At 35.6% G+C, this 27,559-nt stretch overlaps 1 protein-coding gene across 3 annotated transcripts in view; it reads left to right on the forward strand.

Moving 5' to 3' along the window:
• DENND1B (DENN domain containing 1B) overlaps window positions 1-27,559 on the forward strand; it is a 267,935-nt gene that overhangs the window by 46,891 nt on the left and 193,485 nt on the right. For all 3 annotated transcript variants that reach the window (XM_045982799.1, XM_045982800.1, XM_045982801.1), the window contains exon 3: window positions 23,457-23,500. In XM_045982799.1, the coding sequence (XP_045838755.1) occupies window positions 23,457-23,500 (44 nt within the window). The remainder of the gene's footprint in view (window positions 1-23,456; window positions 23,501-27,559) is intronic.

Genomic DNA, 27,559 nt, shown 5'->3' on the forward strand with positions numbered 1-27,559 from the left:
ATGCATTTAAAGATATCTATGTCATTTTTTTGTTCTGTAACTTCATTATAATGCCTCTAGATGTGTCTTTCTTGAGATCTTGTTTAGGTTTGTTGTAATTTTTAATTCTGAAGATTTATGTCTTTTACTGCTTTTGGAAAATTTAGTCATTATTTCTTCATACTATCTCCATCCTTCCCATGTTTTTTACACTTCAGTTTCTTGGGTCTGATTTTTTAGAACTCTAAATAGACTTATCATTCTGGTCTTCAATTTTCTGAACCTCTCTTATATTTCTCATTTGGGGGCATTCTCTCTGCCTCATTCTGTTTAATAACTTTTATGTCTGATGACATTCACTGTTTCTGTCTTTAGCTGTATTTAAACTGTTTATTCCATCTATTAAGCTTTTACTTTAATAGATTGTATATTTTTTATTTCTTAAAGTTCTAGTCATTTTCAAAATTTGCCTTTTTTTAAAAAAAGATCTCTCATTGTTTGCTCATGTTTTGATCTTTATTTTATTCTTTAACCATTTTAAACATCCTTATTATAATTGCTGTTTCAGATAATTTTAATATCCTAAGCCTTTGAGGGAGAGGTGATATAGTTCCATTGTTTGTTTCTGATGGTTTATAGATTTTCTATAGTACTGAATTGCAAACTCATTTTTGGCATGACTTGGGTTCCCTATTTCTCCTTCTAGAGGGCAGATCTGCTTGCCTAAGGATCTCTCTGGTATCATAATTATGATAAGGAATTATTGCATTTATAGTAAGTCCCATAGTGAATTTGAGTCTTAAATTACATTTGTTCTCTATTTAATTTGATCCTAACTTGAAAGTATTTTGAAAAACTAGATGGCCTGATCTATGTGGTTCTTTGATATTTTGTCTTGTAATTTTATTTTTCATTTTAAAATTAGTTTTTAAATGTTTTTAATAGTTATTCTTAATATAGCTCACCCAGGTTTTCATTTTAGTAAACTTGAATAATTTTTATAGCTAGTATATTTTATTCAAACTATTTGGCTTTTTTCCAAAGGATTGAAAATGTGTCTATTATATCCAAGAGTGCCAGGAATCTGCTATACTTAAGACTATATATCAAACAAGAAAAGCTTTGACCTGGTTTGCTCTTTTGCTTATAATTTTTTTTTTTTTGCTATAATACGTGAATTATTTTAAATGTTATAAATATAGGGGCGCCTGGGTGGCTCAGTGGATTAAGCCGCTGCCTTCGGCTCAGGTCATGATCTCAGGGTCCTGGGATCGAGCCCCGCATCGGGCTCTCTGCCCCGCGGGGAGCCTGCTTCCTCCTCTCTGTCTGCCTCTCTGCCTACTTGTGACCTCTCTCTCTGTCAAGTAAATAAATAAAAAATCTTAAAAAAAAAATAAATGTTATAAATATATAGTGAAACTTCTTAGGATCAGTTAATTTTACTGATGTTTCAAGTTAATGCTATATTTCCTGAAAACCAATTTTAGTTCAAAGAGTTAAATATGAGTATTGTAAATATAAACATGTCTTCTTTTTATTTAATTATATCTTGTAGAAAGAATATATAAAAAATGAAGTCTCAAATGGTAGTCTGAGAGCTAGCAAAATAAAGTCTCTTGTCTGCCCTCCTCTTTAAGGGAATCATAATGAAAGCTATTACTTTGTGATATGATGAACATCTCAGCTGTCTAAAAGGTATTTGGATTTTGTATGAAAGATTATCTTTCTATAAGCAACGTATTAACTACCCCCCACCCTGTGTTCTTATAAAAACTTTTGTGTTGGCTTTAAATGATTGGTATCTGAAAAACGTCAAAACATTGATTCTCAGTTGTAAGTTCCTTGTCATAGATTAATCAAGATTGAACATCTGTGGTACAGCATTTCTTTCCCTTTTTGTTGTTGATTTTTTTTTTTTAACTCTCACGGAGGGCCCTTGGGACAGATGGCTCCTCACTGTTGATGGTTCGATTACCATGATCACCCACAGCTTCAGAGGAGTGCGAAGAAAAGAAATTGCTTTCTTTGTCAAGGTGTTTTCAATTCAATTCTCACCCATTAGCCCTGTTTGGTTAAGTTTGGAATTACTCTATCAGGTGATTGATGAGGGTTTTCATTTTATTATAATAGGTCTTATTTAAAAGGAATGGAAGTAGCAAAATGATATATGTAATCTGCTATGGATTATATTTTCTTAAGGTTATTGAAGCTCCATTTTCATTACCTCAGCTAGAATTTGCTTATAGATGAGTAATTAGAGCTTCATTGTTTTCAGTTGTGATGCTAATTTTAGGTCATTCTGGGAAGAAACATTTGGAAAGACTGGAATTATCAATTAAATTGCTTCAATGGTTTGAGTTTCAAAAGCACCAAAATAATTTTGCAGTAGGAATTGTTTGATTATCCAGATTATTCTATAGAATGAAGATAAACACAGTGGGATCATTAGATTATTATTTTTTTTTGCACTACAGCTTATACATTTTTAAGGGGGTGAACATATTGACAAATTTCCAAAATCAGGTACTTTTAATTTAAATATGTACATTGTGTAAGGCCACAAATAGGAAGCGTAATCTGTGCTATTTTTGTAACCAGTTATAAAATAAAACATCTTCAAATAAGAATTTCATTTCCTTAAGGTTTTTGTATATGTAAATGAAACTCAAATGATTAAGTGAAGAATGATTTTAGTTCTAGAATGAGAGGGTATTGATTTGGATCTATTAATAATTAATGTCCTTTCCTAAGTTTCTTCACACAGAAATTTCCAAGTATTGTTCAGGGGAAATCAGTAGGATTTAGGCCATTATTTTACAAAAAACTTAAATATTTAGTTTGCTGATAATGTCTTCCTACGGGTAGTAAGGAAATTTTCTAAACTTGTGAATATGCCTTAAACTCAATGAGCAATAAAATTAAAAATCAACAAAGTAGAAAAAAAATTTGTCTTATTTATAGTGTGCTTTCATATGCACCAGCATATTTTAGAAAGGATGTCATACTAGAAACAAGGATATCTGGATTCTAGTCTTGGTTTCAATAGTTACTAACTTCAGACATGGGATACAATATAACTTCCTGACTATGGAGTGGTAAAAAGAATCTTTAGGGCCTCTCCCCTTCAGAAAACTCTGTGATTCTATTCACAAACCATGAACCTTTCTTTGAAAACTCTAAAAGGGGGGGAAAAAACAAAACAGAGGCTTTAAATTAGTTTTTACATTCATAGATACTGGCATTCATACTTTCTATTATTCAAATTGGAACGAATCGCTTAAATTCTGTGAAAGAAAGCATTGTAAGAAAGCACAACAAGGGGTGCCTGGGTGGCTCAGTGGGTTGAAGCCTCTGCCTTTGGCTCAGGTCATGATCCCAGGGTCCTGGGATTGAGTCCCACATCGGGCTCTCTGCTCAGTGGGGGGCCTGCTTCCCCCTCTCTCTCTGCCTGCCTCTCTTCCTACTTGTGATCTCTGTCTGTCAAATAAATAAACAAAATCCTAAAAAAATAAAAGAGAACACAACGGAAACTATTTTCTCACAGATATCTTAGGTAGTAGAGTACAAAAAGACATATATCTTATTTAGATATGGACTACCAGTCTTTATGTACATGGCATGGTATATACATGGGATAGAGGGAATAAAGGATAAAGGGAATAATAGACTATGTATCTTATGTATCATATATCTATAGATAGAGATATAGATATAGTTCCCTGTCATTGTTCCTTAAATCATATAGTTCCAATGTCATAAAATACTTAATTTTGAAATAAAATTTTCATTCTATAAAAGCAGAATTATAGCATTAATAATTATCAGCACAGAAATGATTTTTTAAACAAAATGGTTTTAAAAAATTTAGTAACACTTCTCTTGCAAAAATTACCTTCTGCTATAACTGTCATGGTTGATGTTTCTTCCTAGCCCTCTGAAGATATACCTGTTGCCAAACAAAATACATATATATAAAGGAAAATTCTGAATTATTCATTGCCATACTTTAAAGACTATTTCCAGCCAACAAATATTAAATTCTTCAGCATATGATACATAATGCTAATTGTTGTGAGAGCGGCATGGTCTGTGCTATTAGTTCTCAAGGTGTAGTCCTTAGAGAGTAGCATCAGCATCACTTGGGAACTTGCTAGAAATGCATTTTCTCAGACACACCTTTGACCTATTGATTTAGAAGTTCTGAAAGTGGGACCCAGAGATCTATGTCTTAACAAACTCTGTACACACTTGTGTTGCATGCTAAAGTTTGAGAACTACTGAAGTAGACCTTTAAGAAATTGCTAAAATTCTATATTATCATCTATATGTTAACTTTAAAATAATTTGTAAAAATACCTTACAATGTATGTTTTAGTAAGATTAAATGTAGCTGTATTTGACATTTTTAAAAAAGATTTTATTTATTTGACAGACAGAGATCACAAGTAGGCAGAGAGAGAGAGGGGGAAGCAGGCTACCCGCTGAGCAGAGAGCCCGATGCAGGGCTGGATCCCAGAACCCTGGCATCATGACCTGAGCCAAAGGCAGAGGCTTTAACCCACTGAGCCATCCAGGCGCCCTGTATTTGACATTTTTCAGCAATGAATTTGTTTTTACTTTTACTATTGCTAGTGGTCTTAAAATTTGTAATGTTGCATAACCTATGATTACAGGGTTTGGGTTTTTGTTTTTTGGTTTTTTTTTGGGTGGGTCAGGAGAGATGATTAGATATCATGTTGGGGGGCACCTGAGTGGCTCAGTCTTGTTAAGCATCTGCCTTCAGCTCAGGTCATGATTCCAGAGTCCTGGGATCAAGTCCTGCATCAGGCTCCCTGCTCAGCAGAAAGCCTGCTTCTCCCTCTGCCTCTACCCCTCCGCTTGTGTTCCCTCTTTCACTGTGTCTCTCTTTGTCAAATAAATGTATAAAATCTTTAAAAAAAACAAAAAAGATATCATGTTGGAAGTGACATCTTTCCACTAGTGCTATAAATCTGTGTTTTGCTGGAGTGCATGACAAGGATAAATGGCAGGATATCGGTTTTCTGGATCTCTGGTTTCACTGAGGTCATGTGTGGCTCTAATTAAGGGAATGAGTTGCTTTTTAAAATACTTTTATTATGGTCAGATTAGATATAAAATTACAGTAATTAATGAGTTTGCAAACTATTTTGGTAGAGGTAGTGAAAATTAAAACTTTAGGGGTGTGGCATCAGGGACCCCAGCCTCCATCCTCCAACAAAGATTAACAATTAGGCCACTATTCACAAACAAAAGTAGTTCTGGGAGAGCCCTGGAGTCCACTTAAGAAAGTTTAACAACACACTGTAACAAAAAAAAGTGAGGAAAGAACACCTTTATTATGCCTGCATCATTTCATTCCCAAGCTGACACTGCTTAGTGCCAAGAAGGAACTCTCCATCTAGTAAGAGTTTTCCTTGCAGAGAAGGGATAGTGGAATGAGTTTCCCCACTTTTGGGGCACCGCATTAAGGTCCTGCTTCAATTTCACCCCACTCACAGACTAGCAAAGCTGAGATATATAGAGATGGCTAGGAGCCAAGAAGAAAAAGCATGCTACCAGTATCAGTTACACAGTGGGAGCAACTGTGGTTCCTGGTTTACCTGCTCTATGAAATTTATTGGTTTTCATCTCAAATATTTGGGCTTACTGATACCAGCTGCCTAAGTTCCTTTCTGCTTCCTCCTACTCCTCTCTTCCCCTGTTGTGACCATAGAAATCACGCTGGCAGCAGCCCAGACTTCTACAACAATATGATGCAAGACATCATCCTAGATGTCCCCATGGCTGACTCCCACAACTATGTAAGTACTCAGAGTTAGCTCTTCCAGATGTGTGCTTCCATGGTACCAGTCTGACACCTATTATCAGCCTCCAGTGCTCTGTGTGTGCCTGGGGAACAACTGTGTGGCTATGGGAAAGCATGTTAACAGCCAGGGTCCCCACAGATGCTTGTGAGCTTGAGTTATATCACTGGCCTGCACCATTATCCTCAACTGGAGGTAGCCCCTCCAGCTGTGCACTTGTATGTCTCTGGCTGGATCCCCATCACTAGCCTCCAATGCCATGCAGTCATGGTGAAACGTATGAGGAACCACCCATAGTGCTGAGAGCACTTTACTGGCACTGGCTACTGCTGCTGCTTATTCTGGCTTCTGGCCACTGGACCTGGAGGCACTGTTGAGGACCCTCACAGCCCTTGCACTCTCAGTGGATGGATGCCCTGCAGTACTTGTGAAGGACATTGCGGTTGGAGATGCTGTGAATGCCACTGGCCTCAGCTGAATGAGTCATCGTATATCCCAGACCTGATGTCATTACACATCTTAAACTTGGTGTCCAATACCGCTAGATCTTGAGTCACAGCACACTCCAGCATGCCCCAACCTGTAGGTGAAAATCTTCCCTTAAAGAAGTCAGTCTATAACATCTTGAAAAAATGACTGCTTCTTCTAACGCATAGGCACTGATAACAAGGCTACAGGGATCATGAAGAATCAGTAAATATGACTCCATCAAAGGAGTACAGTGAATCTCCAGTAACTAGCCCCAAAGAAATGGAAATCTAGGAATTACCTGATAAAGAATTCAAAATAATTGTTCTGATGCTGCTTAAACACTATAAGAGAATATAGATTAAACAATTTAAATATACTAACAAAACACAACAAATATGAAGTGCAACAAATATAGAAAATATGAAAAGAACCAAACAAATTTTGGAGCTGAGGAATGCAGTGACCTAACTGAGGAATTCAATAGAGAGCTTCAGCTGCAGGCTAACCAAGCATATGAAAGAATCTATGAGCTCAAAGATAGATAATATGAAATTAACTACTCAGAGCAGCAAAAAGAAAAAAAAATGAAAAAGAAGGATGAAAGCCTATAGGTCTTATAAGACACAATTAAGACAAACAGTTTCTGTACAACTGGAGTCCCAGAAGGAGAAGAGAGGGAGAACAGGGTAGAAAATGTATTTAAAGAAATACCAACTAACAACTTTTCCAACCCGAGATTAGATGTGGACATCCAGCTTATGAAGTTAGTAAATAACCCCCAAATTTCAATCAAAGGGTCTTCTCCAAGACATATTATAATACAACTGTTCATAAAGACAAGGAAAGAATTTTAAAAGCAGCAAGAGAAAAATATTTCTCTCATGAAGGCTATCAGCAGATTTCTCAACAGAGACTTTACAGGCCAGGAGAGACTGGAACGGTATGTTCAGAATGAAAAAAGAAAGACTGCCAACCAACAATACCATATTCAGCAAAGTCGTCCTTCAAAAATGAAGATTGAGATACTTTTCCAAACAAATAAAACCTGAGGTAGTTCATCACCACTATGCCTACCTTACAAGAAAGGTTGAAAGGACTTATTCAAGCTGAAATGAAAGAATATGGACTTTGAAAACATATGAAAGGAAATGATACACTGTAAAGGCAAGTATGTCGCTGACTTTCGAATGCTCTAATACTCTAATAGGTGGTATGTTATTCAGTCTACTCTAGTATCAGGATTGAGGGACAAAAGTATTATAAACAGCTATAGCTACAATAATTTGTTAATGGATGCATAGTATAAAAAAGATGTAAAGTGTGACATCAGAAACATAAAATGTGTTTGTCAGGTGAATAAAATGGTAGAGTTTTTGTATATGATTGTTAAAATTTTTCAGTTAAGCCTCAGTAACCACAAAACAAAAATCTATAGTAGATACAAGATAAAGAGAAGGGAATATACAACTATGGAAAATCACAACGAAAGATAGCAAGAAAGGAAGAAAGGAACTACAAAACAGTCAGAAAATAATTAGTAAGATGAGAATAATGTATCCTTATGTATAAATAATTTCTTTAAATGTAAATGGACTAAGTTGTTCGTAGGCATACAGTGACTGAAAAGATAAGAAAACAAGACCCAACTATATGCTGTCTATAAGAGACTAACTGCAGCTCAAAGTGAAGTGATGAAAAAAGTATGCTAGGGTAGCTGTATTTGTATCAGACAAAATAGACTAAGTCAAAAACTGTAACAGGAGAGAAAGAAGGTCATTATATGATGATAAAGGGGCCAGTTTGTGAAGACTGTACAATTGTAAACACACACACACACACACACACAAACACATACATCTTACATCAGAACATGTAAAGATATCAGAGAAATACTAACAGATCTGAAGGGAGTAATAGATAGCACTGTGATAATAGAGAACTTTAATACCCTGCTTTCAACAATGAGTAAATCATCCAGGTAGAAAATCAATAAAGGAACATTGGACGTGAACCATATTTTAGACCAAACTGTCTTAGCAGATAATATACAGGATGTTCCATCCAACAGTAGCAGTATACACATTCTTCTCAAGCACATGGGGAAGTCTCTAGGATAGACTATATATTCATTCACAAAATAAGTCTCAGTAAATTCAAAAGGATTGAATTATGCCAAGTATTTTTTGCATCCACAGTTGTATCAAACTAGAAATTAATAACAAGAGGAAAACTGGAAAATTTAAAAATATGTCGAAATTATTAACATACTGTACAACTAATGGGTCAAAAATTAAATCAAAAGGCAAATAAAAAAATACACCGAAACAAACAAAAATGGAAAGAGTATACCAAAAGTCATGGGATGTACTAAGAGCAGTGCAAAGAGGAAGTTTAAAGCAATAAATGCCTACATTAGGGAAAAGTAAATATCTCAAACTAAGCTTTAATACTTCAAGAACTAGAAAAAGAACAAAGGAAGGCCAAAATTAGCAGAAGAAAGGCGATAAAGAGCAGAAATATATGAAATGGAGAATAGAAAAACAATAGAAAAGATCAGCAAAACGAAAAGCCATTTTTCTAAAAGATAAATTCACAAACCTTTATTTTGATTTACCAAGAAAAAAAGAAAGGACTTAAATAAATAAATTATAAATACGAAAGGAGACATTACAACTGATACCATAGAACTACAAAGGATCATAAAAGACTATCATGAACACTATATTTCAGTAATTATACAACCATTCAAGTACACAACCTACCATGTCTGAATCAGGAAGAAACAGAAAAATCTGAACAGACCAATAATAAGGAAGGAGATTTAATCAGTCATAAAAAAGCCTCAACAAAGAAAAACTTAAGACCAGATAACTTTGTGGGTGAATTTACTAAACATTTCAGAAGAGTTAATGCCAGTTCTTCCAAAAAATTGAAAAGGGGGGAACATTATCAAACTCGTTTTATAAAGCCAGTGTTACCCTGATAAAGCCAGAAAAAGCTACAAATAAAAGCCAGAAAAGGCTACTAAAAAAAAACCTATAGGTCAATACTCCTGATGAATATAGGTACAAAAATTTTAAACAAAATGCTAACAAACCAAATTCAGTGGTACATTAAAAGGATCATATATGAGGGAGCTCTCCTCTACTTGCTAGATGGGATGCTGCCTGATTCATGAATCACTTAAACCAGTTAGATATTGAAATTAAAAACAAAACAAAACAAAACCCGTGACCAAGTGAGATTTATTCTGGGATTCAAATATGGTTCAAGGTGTGAAAATCCATAAGTGTGATACATTACATTAATCGGATGCAAGATAAAAATCATATCATCTCAATAGATGAGAAAAAGCATTTGATAAAATTTGATATCCTTCAATGATTAAAATTCTCAACAAGTTAGATATAGAATACAATATAGAAATAGAATCTAGAATACACCTCAACATAATAAAGTACACATGTGACAGTCTTACAACTAACATCATACTGGTGAAAAGTAAAAGATTTTCTTCTGAGATCAGGAACAAGACAAGGAAGCCCACTCTCATCACTCTTTATTTATTTATTTATTTTTTATTTGTTTATTTTCAGCGTAACAGTGTTCATTGTTTTTGCACCACACCCAGTGCTCCATGCAGTACGTGCCCTCCCTATTACCCACCACCTGGTTCCTCAACCTCCCACCCCCACCCCTTCAAAACCCTCTGGTTGTCTTTCAGACTCCGTAGTCTCTCATGGTTCACCTCCCCTTCCAGTTTCCCTCAACTCCCTCTCCTCTCCATCTCCCCATGTCTACCGTGTTCTTTGTTATGCTCCACAAATAAGTGAGACCATATGATACTTGACTCTCTCTGCTTGACTTATTTCGCTCAGCATAATCTCTTCCAGTCCCATCCATGTTGCTACAAAAGTTGGGTATTCATCCTTTCTGATAGAGGCATAATACTCCATTGTGTATATGTACGACATCTTCCTTATCCATTCATCCATTGAAGGACATCTTGGTTCTTTCTACAGTTTGGCGACTGTGCCCATTGCTGCAATAAACATTGGGGTACAGATGGCTCTTCTTTTCACTACATCTGTATCTTTGGGGTAAATACCCAGCAGTGCAATTGCAGGGTCATAGGGAAGCTCTATTAATTTCTTGAGGAATCTCCACACTGTTCTCCAAAGTGGCTGCACCAACTTGCATTCCCACCAACAGTGTAAGAGGGTTCCCCTTTCTCCACATCCTCTCCAACACATGTTGTTTCCTGTCTTGCTAATTTTGGCCATTCTAACTGGTGTCAGGTGGTATCTCAATGTAGTTTTAATTTGAATCTCCCTGATGGCTAGTGATGATGAACATTTTTTCATGTGTCTGATAGCCATTTGTATGTCTTCATTGGAGAAGTGTCTGTTCATATCTTCTGCCCATTTTTTGATATGATTATCTGTTTTGTGTGTGTTGAGTTTGAGGAGTTCTTTATAGATCCTGGATATCAACCTTTTGTCTGTACTGTCATTTGCAAATATCTTCTCCCATTCCGTGGGTTGCCTCTTTGTTTTGTTGACTGTTTCCTTTGCTGTGCAGAAGCTTTTGATCTTGATGAAGTCCCAAAAGTTCATTTTCGCTTTTGTTTCCTTTGCCTTTGGAGACATATCTTGAAAGAAGTTGCTGTGGCTGATATCGAAGAGGTTACTGCCTATGTTCTCCTCTAGGATTCTGATGGATTCCTGTCTCATGTTGAGGTCTTTTATCCATTTCGAGTTTAAATAAATGATGCCATGAAACGTTCCAACATCAGAATTATTGGAATCCTTGAAGGGGAGGAAAAAGAAAGAAGTCTAGAAGATATAGTGGAAGAAGTTGTCTATGAAAATTTTCCCAATCTCATGAATGGAAACAACGTTCATGTACTGGAGGCAGAGAGATTTCCTCCCAAGATTTTAGATTCTCGAAAGTCCCCACGACACCTTATAGTTAAAATGAGGAATTATGTTTCAAGACAGACCCTCTTAAAAGCAGCTAGGACAAAGAAGCTCCTTACATACAGAGGAAAGCCCATTAGAATAACGTCAGACCTGTCCACAGAGACCTGGCAAGCCAGGAAGGGCTGGTAAAATGTATTCAGAGTACTAAATGAGAAGAACATGCAGCCAAGAATACTCTATTCAGCAAGACTGACTTTTTTTTTTTTAAGATTTTATTTATTTATTTGACAGATAGAGATCACAAGTAGCGAGAGAGGCAGGCAGAGAGAGAGAGAGGAGGAAGCAGGCTCCCCGCCAAGCAGAGAGCCCGATGCGGGGCTCGATCCCAGGACCCTGGGATCATGACCTGAGTGAAAGGCAGAGGCTTTAACCCACTGAGCCACCCAGGTGCCCTGCAAGACTGACTTTTAAAATGGATGGAGAGAAAGAGTTTCCAAGACCGGCAAGGCTTAAAAGACTATGCAACCACCAAGCCGACACTGCAGGAAATATTAAGGGAGGTCCTATAAAAGAGAAAAAATCCTAAGAATATCATTGAACAGAAATATAGAAACAATCTACAGACAGAAAGACTTCAAAGGTAACACGATGTCAATAAAAACCTATCTCTCAATAATCACTCTCAATGTCAATGGCCTGAATGCGCCCATAAAATGACACAGGGTTGCAGATTGGATAAAACGACAGGACCCATCCATATGTTGTCTACAAGAGACCCATTTTGAACCTAAGGATACACCCAGACTGAAAGTGAAGGGATGGAGAAGCATCTTTCTTGTCAATGGGCCTCAAAAGAAGGCCAGGGTAGCGATTCTCATATCAGATAAATTAGATTTTAAACTAAAGACTGTAGTCAGAGATACAGAAGGACACTACATAATTCTTAAAGGAACTATCCACCAAGATGATCTAACAATTATAAATATCTATGCCCCCAATATGGGAACACCCAATTACATAAGAAAACTATTAGTCAAGATAAAGAGTCATATTGATATGAATACATTGATAGTAGGAGATCTTAATACGCCTCTCTCAGAAATAGACAGATCATCGAAGCAGAAAATTAATAAAGAAATAAGAGCATTGAATGAAACATTGGACCAGATGAACCGCATAGACATATACAGAACATTCCACCCTAAAACAACATACTCATTCTTCTCAAGTGCACATGGAACCTTCTCCAGAATAGACCACATACTGGGTCACAAAGCAGGACTCAACCGATACCAAAAGACTGACATTGTTCCCTGCATATTCTCAGATCACAATGCTTTGAAACTGGAACTCAATCACAAGGAAAAGTTCAGAAGGAACTCAAACACCTGGAAGCTAAAGACCACCTTGCTTAAGAATGCTTGGATCAACCAGGAGATCAAAGATGAACTTAAACAATTCATGGAAACCAATGAGAATGAAGACACTTTGGTCCAAAACCTATGGGATACAGCAAAGGCGGTTCTAAGGGGGAAATACATAGCCATCCAAGCCTCCCTCAAAAAAATTGAAAAATCCAGAATACACCAGCTGTCTCTACACCTTAAAGAACTGGAGAATCAACAACAAATCAAACCAACTCCACACGCAAGAAGGGGAATAATCAAGATTAGAGCAGAGATCAATGAGGTAGAAACGAGAGATACAGTAGAATGTATCAATGAAACTAGCAGGTTTTTTGAAAGAATCAATAAGATCGATGAACCATTGGCCACACTAAACCAAAAGAAAAGAGAGAAAGCCCAAATTAATAAAATTATGAATGAAAAGGGAGAGATCACAACTAACACCAAGGAAATAGAAACAATCATCAGAAATTATTATCACCACTCTTATTTAATAGTACTGGAAGTCCTAGCCAGGGCAGTTAGGCAAGAAAAAGAAATAAAAGGTATCCAAATAGGAAAGAAAGAAGCAAAATTGTTTACTGATGACATGATCTTGATATAGAAAATTGTAAAGTCTCCACTAAAAATTTTTTAGAATAAATAAATTCAATAACATTTCAGGATACAAAATCAATATACAAAAATCAATGCATTCGTATACATAAATGATTAGCTGAAAAAGAAATAACACAATCCCATTTATAATAGCATCAAATACAATAAAATACTTAGGAACGAATTTAATCAAGGAAATGAAAGATGTGTACATTGAAAACTATGAAGCATTGTGGTGCCTGGATCATTCAGTCACTTAAGTGCCCTACTCTTGATTTCAGCTCAGGTCATGACCTCAGGTCATGAGATTGAACCCTGCATTGGGCTCCATGGATTTACCAAGAAATCAGGGGAGAGTCTACTCTCTTTCCCTTTCCCTTTGCCCCTCCTGCTCATGCACTCTCTCTCTTCTTCTCTCTAAAATAAATAAATCTTTAAAAAAAACCTGTAAGACACCAATGAAAGAAATTAAAGAAGACAGAATAAATGGAAAGATATCTCATGATCATGGATTGGAAGAATTACTATTGTTAACATTTTGTTCATATTACAGAAAGCCATTTATAGATTCAGTATAATATTTGTCAAAATTCAGTGGACTTTTTTTAAACAGAAGAACAATCCTGTAACTTATATGGAACCACAAAATACCCCCCCCAAAAAAGACCCCAATAGCCAAAAAAATGTGAAAGAACAAAACTGGAGGCACCACATTTGCAAATTTCAAATTGTATTACAAACTGTGTAGTAATCAAAACAGTATAGTATTGCAGTATTGGCAAAAAAAAACCAGACATGTGGACCAGTGGAACAGAATCCAAGCCCAGAAATAAACCCATACATGTATGATCAACAAATATTTCACAAGGGAGCCAAGAATAATCAATGTGGAAAGGACAGTCTCTTAAATAAATGGTGTTGGGAACACTGGATATCGGTATTCAAATGAACGAAATTGGATCCCTGTTTTACACCAATCACAAAAACTTACTTGAAATGGATTAGAACTTAAATATCTGAACTCATAAAACTCTTGTAAGAAAGTATAGATGATGAGTTCTTTGACATCAGTCTTATCAGTGACATGGTATGACACCAGATGCACAGGCAACAAAAGAGAAAACAACAAGTGGGACTACATCAAACTAAAAAGCTTCTGCACAGAAAAAGAAACAATCGAGTAAATGAGAAGTAAATGAAAGTAAATGAAAAGGCAGAACAGGAGAAAATATTTGCAAACCATATACATGTTTTTAGATTCTACATATGAGTGAGATTGTGCAGTATTTGGCTTATATATTTTATATATCTGGTAAGGGGTTAAAATACAAAATATATATGGATTCATAGAACTCATACAATAACAAAAAAATCAAATAAATAATTCATTTAAAAATAGGCAGGGGAGTCCCTTGGGTTGGCTCAGTTAGTTAAGTGTCTGCCTTTGGCTTAGGTCATGATATTGGGGTCCTAGGATCCAGTCCTGCATCTGGCTCCCTGCTCAGCTGGAAGTTTGCTTCTCCTTCTCCCTCTGCCCCCTGCCCCACTCATGCTTTCTCTTGTGCTCTCTCTCAAATGAATAAATAAAAATCTTTTAAAAAGTAAAAATAAAAGATAGAGGACTTTGATAGACATTTTTCTGAAGAAGAAATACAATTAACAAATATGTGAAAATGTGCTCAACATCACTGTTATGGAAATGCAGATCAAAACCATATTGACATCTTATATGTGTTAAAAAAAAGAACAAATGCTGGCAAGGATGTGGAGAAAAGGGAACTTTGGCTCACTATTGGTGGGAATGCAAATTAATATAGCCACCGTGGAAAACAGTATGGAAGTTTCTCAAAAAATTACAAGTATCATTACCATATGATCTAGCAATCCTACTTCTGGGTATATATCAGAAGAAGATGAAATCATTATCTTGAAGAGAGATCTGCACTCCCATATTCATTGCAGTATTATTCACAGTAGTCAAGATATGAAGCAATCTAAATGTCTATCAATGGATGAATGGTTAAAGAAAATGTGAGGTGTGTGTATAATGAAATATTATATATAATATACATAATATATACAATGTAATATTATTCAGCCCTAAATAAAAAGAAGAATATCTTGCCATTTACAAAAATATGGAGTGGTCTTTTTTTTTTTTTTAAGATTTTATTTATTTATTTATTTGACATTCAGAGATCACAAGCAGGCAGAGAGGCAGGCAGTGAGAGGAGAAAGCAGGCCCCCCCCCAGAGCAGAGAGCCCAATGCGGGGCTCGATCCCAGGACCCTGGGATCATGACCTGAGCCGAAGGCAGAGGCTTTAACCCACTAAGCCACCCACTCAAGAGTGGTCTTGAGAATATATATGCTCAGTGAAATAAGTTAGAGAAAGACAAATACTGTATGATCTCATTCATATGTGAAGTCTAAAAACATGAAACTCAGAGAAAGAAGGTAGAATGGTGGTTGCCAGGAGCTGAGGGAGAGATGTTGGTCAAAGGGTACAAACTTTCAGTTACAACATGAGTAGGTTCCAGGGATCTAATGTACAGCATAGTGACTATTGCTAACAATACCATATCGTCGTCTTGAAAGTTTCTATGAGAGTAGTGCTTTAATGTTCTTACCATAACCACAACAAAAACAAAAAATTAGTAATTATACAACGATTTGTGTTGTCTTAACTAACCTTTTTATGAACTTTTCACATATTGAATCAAGTTACACACCTTAAATTATACATTGTTGTATGTCAATTATCAATAAAGCTGGAAAAAATAATTTTAAATATAGTTACCTAACTCCATGCATGCTTTTTAATATTTTTCACATAATACCATATGTAGAAAATGATATTTGCATAGTAAACTTGGGAGGGAAGGAGTGGGCAATAAGGAGGAGAGAATGGAAATTGATTTTACCTTTTTCAGTACCTGACTCTGATCAGAGACAGAAAGCATTTTTATTCATTAGTTTAAGACCAGAACTTCAGCCACCTAATTTCATAATTATAAATGCTGCATGTATGGATTTTACCATATTTGTCAGTCCTAAGTCTTAAGATATATGCAGTAGATTTTCTCCTGAAAATATACTGTTTTAAAATGCATTAGCATGATTTGGTATAACATTTAGTGGTAATGGATTTTACAGGGAAAAAAAACCACCTCACTTCCCTTTTTATTAGTTTTAAATCAGCAATTCCTATCTATAACAAATCTTCTGTTTAAATTTTCTTTCCATCCCGCATGACTGACAAAAACCTCAACCCTGACTGAATCTTCCAATTATCTCTTTTACCTAAACTGTTGGATGATGCTGGGGAAGTAGCACATTGTTGCCATTAAACACTAGGTTGGATACTTACCAAATCTGGTACTTTACAGTGCCTGAAACAGTCACACTTCTTCCATCAGCCACCAGCAACTTCTCTCTTAAGCAGAGAGCTTTTCTCCTACTTCACAGAAAATAATTAGCAATTTTTACACAAAACTTTTGCCTTTGCACCACCAATTCTAAAATCTCCTTGGATTCAGATTTTCTCTTTCTCTTGTAACAGTGGAAACCATTCTCCAGCTTCCTTCCAAGGTCATCTCATTATTTTGATCAGGATGCCATTCTTCCCGCCTTCTCAGATATCATCTGTTTTCTCTTGGGCTCTCTGCTGGCTCATTAATTCCTGTTATCATTTAAACTTACTCAAGTCTGCATCATACTAAAAGAAAACAAATCTATCTAGCTTCATCTTTCTCTCCTCCTACCTTTATTTTCTTCTTCCTTGTACAGTGTTTGTTAAGAAGTTCTCTCCATACACTCAGCCTGCCCTTTCTCGTTCATTCTCACTGCATGATCCCAGGGCTGCCTTCTGCTTCCCATCATTTCACAGAATCTCATTTTATTGTGGCTTTATGCTTTACGTCTAGTTGCCATTTTTTAGTAATCACTTTGCTTAGTATTTTGCCACATTTGAGAATTTTTTTAGATGTACCCCTTTCCCTTGACTTTCATAACAACATACACTCTAGCTGTATTCTTTATACATTTCCAGTTTTTTTTCTCATTTGGTTTGTGTCATCATCTGCTTTAATTGCTTTCAAGGATACCCAGGATACATTTTAAACTCTAGTCTGTCCCCTTACCTCTCCAGCTTTATCCCTTGAGATTCTCTCCTTTGTACTCTACATTTGGGATATATTACCTTTTTTTTTCCTCCAGTTTTTTCAGTTTCTAGATTGCATTGTGCTTTCTATTAATTTCTAAGACATCATTATTTTTCCAGTCTGGAATGTTCTCCCTTGCCCATGTTAGAACTCAGATCAATCCTTTGCGTGTCTGACATGTTAGTTTGCATGTACTTTCCTTCCTAAGTAGTTCAGTGACTTTAAATTAGATTTCCATATGTTGTAGTGTAGTATCCTGTCCATTTAGTGTAACAGTCATTAAATTTTATTGCATTATATGTTTTGGATACTTTCTTTTCTATAAATTGTAGAGACCTTATTTTGTTTATTTCATCCTTATATCTCCATAGGCGGAAGAATAAAATTACATATTTTCCTTAACGAGTTATGCTCATTTACATTAAAGAGACGTCACCATTCCTTCATTCAGAACATTTTTTGAAGTTATTAGGCCAGTGATTTTGTAAGTTGAGCCCAAGTATTTCTACAGGATACCTTGTTCAAAACAATAGTTTGCATAAAAGTAGAGAGCTCTTTCCCCATGTGTGTTATAGGACTTTGGAGTTCAGGGACTCATCCTATTTCTTTAGTGCTGTATAGAATTTTGAATGGAATAAATTGAACTTAAATGGGACAGAGAAAGGTATTGATTCTGGCAATTATTTAAAGTAGCTGCTTTTGGGGTGCCTGGGTGGTTCAGTCGGTTAAGTGTCTGACTCAGGTTGTAATCTTGGGGTCCTGGAATTGAGCCCCTCTCTGTGCTCAGTAGGAAGTATGTTTAGCCCTCTGCTGCTGCTCCTCCCCCAACTTGTGCATGCTCCCTTGCTCTCTCTCAAATAAACAAATGAAATCTAAATAAAATAAAATAAAATAGGTGCTATTTACATCTCAATGAAGAAATTTCTGGGCTCTCACAATGACTAGCCTTAGCATAACCAAGACAAACTCCTTGTTCTGGCCTTGGTTTTCTCGTTCATAAAATTCTGATTCTGCAAGGTGGGTAAATCAAACACTGAAAGCTATAATCCATCATATTACTTACTAATATATAGTCTACCTTTCAAGAGTATATAGTCTCTGAACTGTGATTTTACAAATATGTAATTTTAAAGATTCATCTATGAATTCCCCAGAATTCAGTAAATGGTATTCATTTACGCAAATTAAAAAGTTTGCCTTCCATTTTTTTTAAAGATTTTTATTTATTTATTTGACAGAGATCACAAGTAGGCAGAGAGAGAGGAGGAAGCAGGCTCCCTGCTGAGCAGAGAGCCCAATGCAGGGCTCAATCCCAGGACCCGAGATCATGACCTGAGCTGAAGGTAGAGGCTTTAACCCACTGAGCCACCCCAGGCGCCCCTGCCTTCCATTTTTTAATAAAGTTTAATAAAGTTGAATCACACTAGTATTTTAAGTTGTTTTAATTATTGTTTTCTGTGAAGAGCTGAAAAATATGAAAGACCTAATTGCAAAGGGAAAAAAAAAAATGTGGAATTTATCTCACTTCACATTAAAAAAAAAGTCATGAATTTGGAATACTTGTGATGATGATGCACAAATACAATTTTAAATATTCTTATTCCAAATTTACTGATTTAATAAAAATTTTATATTTTCCTTTCTATACTGTAACACCTGTTATTAAAATAAGAGACTAACTACATTTAAGTGCAAATCAAGTTATGTATTCTTCCAATCATATTTATTTGGTTTCTAGATTGTTGGTGGCAAAAGTTGCTATAAAATTAAGATATAGAGTCTCCCTTGAATGGTAAGAAAAGAAGGACAATGTACATGGGACCTCGCCAGCAGCAGTGATTTCTGCCAGCAGTTCTCATCCTTTCATCCATAAAATAAGCAGAAAATTGACCTAACATTGCCTGATCAGATCTGATATCTAGAAAGTAATCCTCAGGGAATAGAAGATTCAGCCTTTGTGCATACATTTGAGAATTAGGTTATTTCTTTTTCAGAGCCATTTTTTTTTCTTTCTTTGCAGTACTTGTGAGAAGTTTCTACAGCGATGTGTCAAGATATGGTGTAAATCTAACAATACAGGCAGTAACTAAGTTAATACATTTCAAAATATGGATTCACATTACAATAAATTTTTGAGTGCTGAAGTGGAAATTTCATTTAATGAAAAGAAATAGGATATTTTCCACTAAATAATTAAACCAGTAGATGCTGTTTTCACGAATTCACCTGTTACTTCTTTCTGTGAAAGAATAGGCAATACAGGGGCGCCTGGGTGGCTCAGTGGGTTAAAGCCTCTGCCTTCGGCTCAGGTCATGATCCCAGGGTCCTGGGATCGAGCCCCGCATCGGGCTCTCTGCTCTGCAGGAAGCCTGCTTCCTCCTCTCTCTCTGCTTGCCTCTCTGCCTAGTTGTGATTTCTCTCTGTCAAATAAATAAAATATTAAAAAAAAAAAAAGAATAGGCAATACAGAAAAAAAACCCAATATAATAGAGGATGAGAAAAGTGAGTTAGCAAAACGTACTTGGGAGAATGCTGTGAACAAAAGGGGCAAACCATTGTTTGTACAAGGTACACATTCTGGTGGGCTAGTATCCAAAATCTATAAGGAACTTAGCAAACTCAACACCCAAAGAACAAACAATCCAATCAAGAAATGGGCAGAGGACATGAACAGACATTTCTGCAAAGAAGACATCCAGATGGCCAACAGACACATGAAAAAGTGCTCCACGTCACTCGGCATCAGGGAAATACAAATCAAAACCACAATGAGATATCACCTCACACCAGTCAGAATGGCTAAAATTAACAAGTCAGGAAATGACAGATGCTGGAGAGGATGTGGAGAAAGGGGAACCCTCCTCCACTGTTGGTGGGAATGCAAGCTGGTCCAACCACTCTGGAAAACAGCATGGAGGTTCCTCAAAATGTTGAAAATAGAACTACCCTATGACCCAGCAATTGCACTACTGGGTATTTACCCTAAAGATACAAACATAGTGATCTGAAGGGGCACGTGTACCCGAATGTTTATAGCAGCAATGTCTACAATAGCCAGACTATGGAAAGAACCTAGATGTCCATCAACAGATGAATGGATAAAGAAGATGTGGTATATATACACAATGGAATACTATGCAGCCATCAAAAGAAATGAAATCTTGCCATTTGCGACAACGTGGATGGAACTAGAGCGTATCATGCTTAGTGAAATAAGTCAATCGGAGAAAGACAACTATCATATGATCTCCCTGATATGAGGACATGGAGAAGCAACATGGGGGGGGTAGGGGGATAGGAGAAGAATAAATGAAACAAGATGGGATTGGGAGGGAGACAAACCATAAATGACTCTTAATCTCACAAAACAAACTGGGGGTTGCTGGGGGGAGGTGGGATTGGGAGAGGGGGAGCGGGCTATGGACATTGGGGAGGGGAGGCGAACCATAAGAGACTATGGACTCTGAAAAACAACCTGAGGGTTTTGAAGGGTCAGGGGTGGGAGGTTGGGGGAACAGGTGGTGGGTGATGGGGAGGGCACGTTTTGCATGGAGCACTGGGTGTTGTGCAAAAAGAATGAATACTGTTACGCTGAAAAAATTAATAAAAAGGGAAAAAAAAACATAAGTGTAAGAAATTTGTCACAAACATTTTCTTAAATTACAGCTGTAAAATTGAGGTTGTTCAAAAGGGATGTTTTAAATATTCACGTCGAAACTCTTTAACTCCATTATGTATAGGCGAGAGCTATTCTACATTTCTGTATAATTGATTTGGTTATATGGCCATTAGTGTATTAACTTTATTGAAATAATAACACTATTTCATGAAGGTTCCATCATTTAACTTTTGTTTTATGCAATTCAAATCTTAACACCATCATTGGGGTAAAACTGACTAACACATACATATTTTCCAACATAACACACGTTCTTCACTCATACATATATATTTTCCAAAATAATCTTCCATGTCTCGAGTAATTTTTGGTGACCTATAATGCATGTCATTCATTTTAGAATTTTACAGTTTGTTTTACATGAAGATATAATCATTTAATATTATCTTTGTGAATTTGTAACGCATAGTTTTTAAATAAGATGTTTTAAATGATTTCTAATTTGTATTGACTTATATAGAAATCTTCTATTCCTTACTAAAAAAGGTTAATTATATAAAGTATGCTTTTTTTCTTTTAAATTTAAAATAATTGAAAAAATTCCTTTGAACTTAAGTAATACAGCAAGAGGAGATAGCTCATGCTAAAAATGTTGCGAGGTAATTATTGAGTTTTGGAATTAAAAACTTGAAATTATGCATCTTGGACTGTTTTTATAAAAGCAATACAGAATAGTGGAAATAATGGAGTAGAACTTATTGTGAACATAAATGGTCTACCCTTTTTACTTGGAGTGGAATTCAAATCCTGTTGTATCTGTGGTACTTGTTACTTTTACTATCTTGAGCTTGTAAAGGCTTTTTCAGGAGTAATATCCTTTTTTAAAGCACAAGTGCAGATGTTCAGATGTTTTTGACACGATTAAAAAATGAATGTACTACCAAAACATTTGTTAGTGCTAATGAAAAAGACTTATTCTTAATATACTAAGTAGAAAAGAAATTTTGTGAGAATTGATGAAAATGAAAAACCAGTGAGAATATTTATAAAACAACATTGGTTTTTGTATATGAATAACCAGATATATTAGAAAAATTTCTTTCAAATGCCCTGCAAATATCACTTGTATTTTAAGTAAGCTTGATACCTTATAACTACTGCCTTATATCTATTATTTTGTAAAAGGCTTCATAGAGTTGCAAATATGGGATTTCAAAAGTGAATTTTGATATAAAGCAAGCATCATTACAGTGTTCATAAATATTTAGGATTTTAAATGGAAATTTAAAATGATATATTTTGGTCTAATCTTTAAGAACTATAATACATTTAGCCCGCTCCCCCTCCCCCAATCCCACCTCCCCGCAGCAACCCCCAGTTTGTTTTGTGAGATTAAGAGTCATTTATGGTTTGTCTCCCTCCCAATCCCATCTTGTTTCATTGATTCTTCTCCTATCTCCTACCCCCCCATGTTGCTTCTCCATGTCCTCATATCAGGGAGATCATATGATAGTTGTCTTTCTCCGATTGACTTATTTCACTAAGCATGATACGCTCTAGTTCCATCCACATCGTCGCAAATGGCAAGATTTCATTTCTTTTGATGGCTGCATAGTATTCCATTGTGTATATATACCACATCTTCTTGATCCATTCATCTGTTGATGGACATCTAGGTTCTTTCCATAGTCTGGCTATTGTAGACATTGCTGCTATAAACATTCGGGTACACGTGCCCCTTCGGATCACTATGTTTGTATCTTTAGGGTAAATACCCAGTAGTGCAATTGCTGGGTCATAGGGTAGTTCTATTTTCAACATTTTGAGGAACCTCCATGCTGTTTTCCAGAGTGGTTGGACATTGGGGAGGGGAAGCGAACCATAAGAGACTATGGACTCTGAAAAACAACCTGAGGGTTTTGAAGGGTCAGGGGTGGGAGGTTGGGGCAACCTGAGGGTTTTGAAGGGTCAGGGGTGGGAGGTTGGGGGAACAGGTGGTGGGTAATGGAGAGGGCACGTTTTGCATGGAGCACTGGGTGTTGTGCAAAAAGAATGAATACTGTTACGCTGAAAAAATAAATAAAATGAGGAAAAAAAAAAAAACACAAAAAAAAACTATAATACATTTAATTGCATGTTTCCCACATTTATATTTTTCTTTTCAAATTAAAACCAATATGTCAAGTTAATTCGTATTTCAGAATCTTAAAATATAAAGTATATAAATAAAATGAGTTGTGAAAAGAAATAATGAGTTTTAATAATCTAAGTTATTAATTTTATTTTTCCTGTTTCCAAAGATCATTAAAATGCTTAAAAAATCAAAATGCTTTATTTTTAACCTCTTCAACTGTAAATGTTTAAAGAGAAATTTAAAAATCATTTAAAAAGTAGCTCTAACAATGTTTTAACAAGAATGTTGGTGTAAATGTGCTCTTTTGCCTCTGTTTAATGCTGTGTGTCAATTATTTACAGATCCGGTGGTATTGTGGAAATTCCCAGAGGACTTTGGCGACCAGGTTGGAACCACATCATTTTTCAAAATCATTTATAACTAGAGTACTATGATTATTACTACTGTTACTTCAGCAACTACTACTATACATGAATTGCTAAGTGTTTTCTCTTGACCAGTTGTGAGGAAAAAGATCATCATGTGTGCAGAATATATATGGAAAATCTTTTAAAGTTTCGAAATAGATGGATGATGAGAAAGCCCTTTTATCAAAACTAATAAGAACTGAATGTTTACAGTTTCAACATATTTTTGCACTCTTTTAGTCTACCCATGGAATATATTTGGAAACATTTAAATATTTTTTCCATCAAAAACACTTGACAATACCATACTTTGTTGAACACCCTCTTACTATTTCTGTCTACTTGAAGTAGTAACTGCTGTAAATAAGTGATTAGTTCTCTCCTTTTACAATGATGTCTGGATCATTTACATATATGTTGAATTTATATTTTCTTATTTTTATGTAATTCATACCTATAGCTTTACTTTCTTAAAAGAAAATGAGACTTCAGGATGAGTTTATTCCATTTGTATTTTAAATTATAGTCTTGAATAGTCCCTTAAGTATTTAATATGACCAAAATTATGAATTATTTTGACATGATATATGTAAATAGAAACATCTTTAAAATTTTATATTATAGATTTATCATTTTGAAATGAATTATGTAATATATGGTTAAAACACAGATTTCAGTTTTTATGGAAATCTGATGAACATACTCTTTTTTTTTTGGCCTGCATAACAATGCTATAAAACAGTCTTGTCACTGTTAAAATTTAAAAATGTACTAGGATAAGCTTAACCATTAGTTAAGTTCACAGATATGATTCTTAAAATTCTCATAATTTATAACTTGAAAGCTGACAAAAGTATTTGTTTAAAGCAGCTCATTCAGAAATAAGTATACAGAAAAATATTCGTTTAAAGCAATTCATTCACAGATAACTATACAGACAAGTGATTTTGATATGTAGAAGGATAACTTTCTATGTGTGAAAAATCTATATTAAGACTGGGAAGTTACACTGAAAAAAAATCAACAAATGGGCATGTTAAATATTAACTGAATTTGATGCAATCCTGGACTATTTCTCACATAAAAAGAGAGGTATGCACTCTTAATTTGTTTTTAGCTCTTTAGAGAAAGAATAGATTTATAAATATCTTAAGTATGCAAAAGAAGTCCCCAATGAAGACAGGGTTTGGCTATATGATGCATAATTGGGTTTGTTTTCAAGTAATGTGTAGTTAGGTTAGAGCCTTACTGACTCATTTTAGCATTTTGAAATACTATTCTTCTTCTGGTATTCTCGATTCTTTCTTGTCCACTGACCCAAGAACAAACCTCCTGTCCAGGTTATGTTTTCTTTCTTTCTTTCTTTCTTTCTTTTTTTTTTTTTTTAATTTTCTGTCTCTTAAACTGCCCCTGAGAATTCCTAAGAAATCTAAGACTCCTCACTTTGGGTTTCACGTAAGGGCGATCATGCACTTGAGTTCAGCTACAATAAATTTTTCAGTGAGACCAACTATCACTGTCCCTCTTTGTGACTGATAAACTGGTGATAGAAATTTTTTAGTTGGGGCTGAAATGTTGTTTTGTTTCCCAAAATTCGTGACACTACTGGAACATTAATAAGCTTTTACATACCTAGTAAAATGCAAAAGCAGTTAACTGGGTAATGGTGATGAATATTCAGAATTCCAGTTCATGGCAATTCTTATACACTTTTTTGACAGGACTGAAAGGACCATTAGATACCATTTGGTTTAAACACTTCATATTATATCTGGAGAAACCAAACTTTATATGGGAATCTAGCCAAGGGCCTTGAAGAATGGTTTTCCTATATGCTTTTAGGTGAATATTCTGAGTACTACAGGTGATTCAAGTACTCTGTGTGTATTTCTCATCTTTTTTTTTTTTAACCATGTACAGTTGTACACTGATTCTTGCTAAACTACCTTTTCACTGGATCTGAGACTTGCTTCAGTAATAATAATTATTAAAAAGCTCTTTATTTAGCCCTTACCATGCACTGGGCAGTGTACTATGTGCTTTATGTGCATAATTCATTTGTCTTCAGACCCGCCCAGTACTGCTAGGATATAGTATCTTCCCCCAAAGTGAGGGTTAAGAAACTTGCCTGAGATCAGGCTGCTTATCAGAGGCAGAGCTAAAATTTGAAGGCAAGTTTGTCTAACTCAAAACCATGTGCTATTAGCAATGAAGCGATTTTCTTTCTGCTTGGATTGCTTACCCAGATCCTACTCAGTTATTTTATTTTAGCTCTTATAAAAATAGTTTATCATAGCGGTTCTTTCCCCCTCATTATCTTTATAATTTGAAATCATTGTGTTATTTAATCCAAAGAAATCAATTCATTACCCTTTGTTCTACTACATGGAGTTCTTGATTCATCATAATCGTTGATTTATTACAGGTTCCTCGAGTATGTCTTCCTTCTTTAGTTGGAAGAACCAGTGGGACAGTTCAAAGTCACATTTCAGGAGCTGTAATTCGATTTTTTCGGGGGTACAGTGGAGAATTTTGTATAAGGAAATAGGAAATGAAACTGTAAATGTAAATGGAGCCGGGTTTTGGTTACATTAAAGGCCTTGCTAAAGAGTTGGTCCTTCAGATGAACTTGAGGAGAGTGTGGTCTAGCAAAATATGTGTGTTAGTAGTCGGGAAGAGATTTCCATACAGATTTGTTGTGGGAGAAACTGGAAACATGGAAATTATATGGCTATTGCAGTAGTTCAGCTCAGGGCATCAGAAGGATCTGAAAGGGTTGGTTACATTAGGAGTGAAAACGAAGATGAGTGTAAGGGGGAAGGAGGAAAGAGGTTGCATGCAGAGGTGCTCTGTGGGGCATAGGGTAGAGAGGAACAGTGACAAGAGGATGAATTTGATTTTTGTCACAACAAGAAATGTTGAATTATCTTTGTATAGGTGGTGGATGGGACTTTGGGGATTGGAGAAGAATGGAGAAGTGTTACAGCCTGAGGAAATACAAAGCTGGGAGCGAATTTGAGGATTGCTAAACACACTGAGCTGATGTCAGGTTTATGTTTTGCAAATACATTGAGGGCTGTCTCTGGCTGAGAAGATTAATGCAGACCAAGTCTTCCCATCCATGCCACTGATCCTCACAGTATCCCTTCACACAGTTGTGAGAGGTTCACAGCCTCTGTATAAAAGGAGTAATTTTGTTTTTTTGCTGCTATCAAGATGATCTCTCCCTTGCCGTTAGTTCTCTGTTGTTCACATTTATACTTAATGACTTGAGGCTGTTTTTCAGAACGCTTGATCCCACCCCCAACTCTCTGCTTGCCATTTTCATAGTTCATGTTTCTATAGCTTTGCTGCTTGCATATAGCATGCCCACTTTGGGCCATGGTTTCTCTGTGTTTCTTGAGTGAGAGGAGTCAATCTTTGTGAGAAAAGTACACTTTTAGAGAGGGGTCAGAAATAAAATCTTATAAATGTTGGAATCAAACAGATGTGTGTTTGAATACTGGTTCTGTATTTATAGATTGTGTGAAGTGTTGTTTTAGATAGGGACTTAATCTCTCTTAGTTACTCATTTGCAAAATGGGACTGATTTTACTGATCTGACAGAATACAGTGAGAATTAAATGAGGTCAAGTCTGTAAAGCACTCAGCACCATGCCTGGCATGTGAAAAACACTCCGTAAGAGGGAACCAATAGTTTTGTTAAAATATTGCAAGGCCGTGAATGTTTACCAATTTATTATGAGGCATAGATAAAATTGCCTTATGTAGAATATCATTTTTATAGGTGAATAACAAGTTTGAGAATTTTACTACTTTATAGAACTTTAGGAAGATTTATAATTTAATGGCATAAGGGGTAGTAATATGTAAAAATTCTTCTCTAATGTGTGCTTTCTGACTTTTCTGAAATTTCTGTGTCATCAGTTGATGACTCTAGTGGATATCTGCTGTTTAACTGGCAAAACTGTTACATTTTAATTAGTTTTTTTTCATGAAGATCTTAAACCATGTTTAAGATTTCTTTTTATCAGGAT

Source organism: Meles meles, chromosome 17, assembly GCF_922984935.1.
Source record: "Meles meles chromosome 17, mMelMel3.1 paternal haplotype, whole genome shotgun sequence".
NCBI classification, from domain to species: domain Eukaryota; kingdom Metazoa; phylum Chordata; class Mammalia; order Carnivora; family Mustelidae; genus Meles; species Meles meles.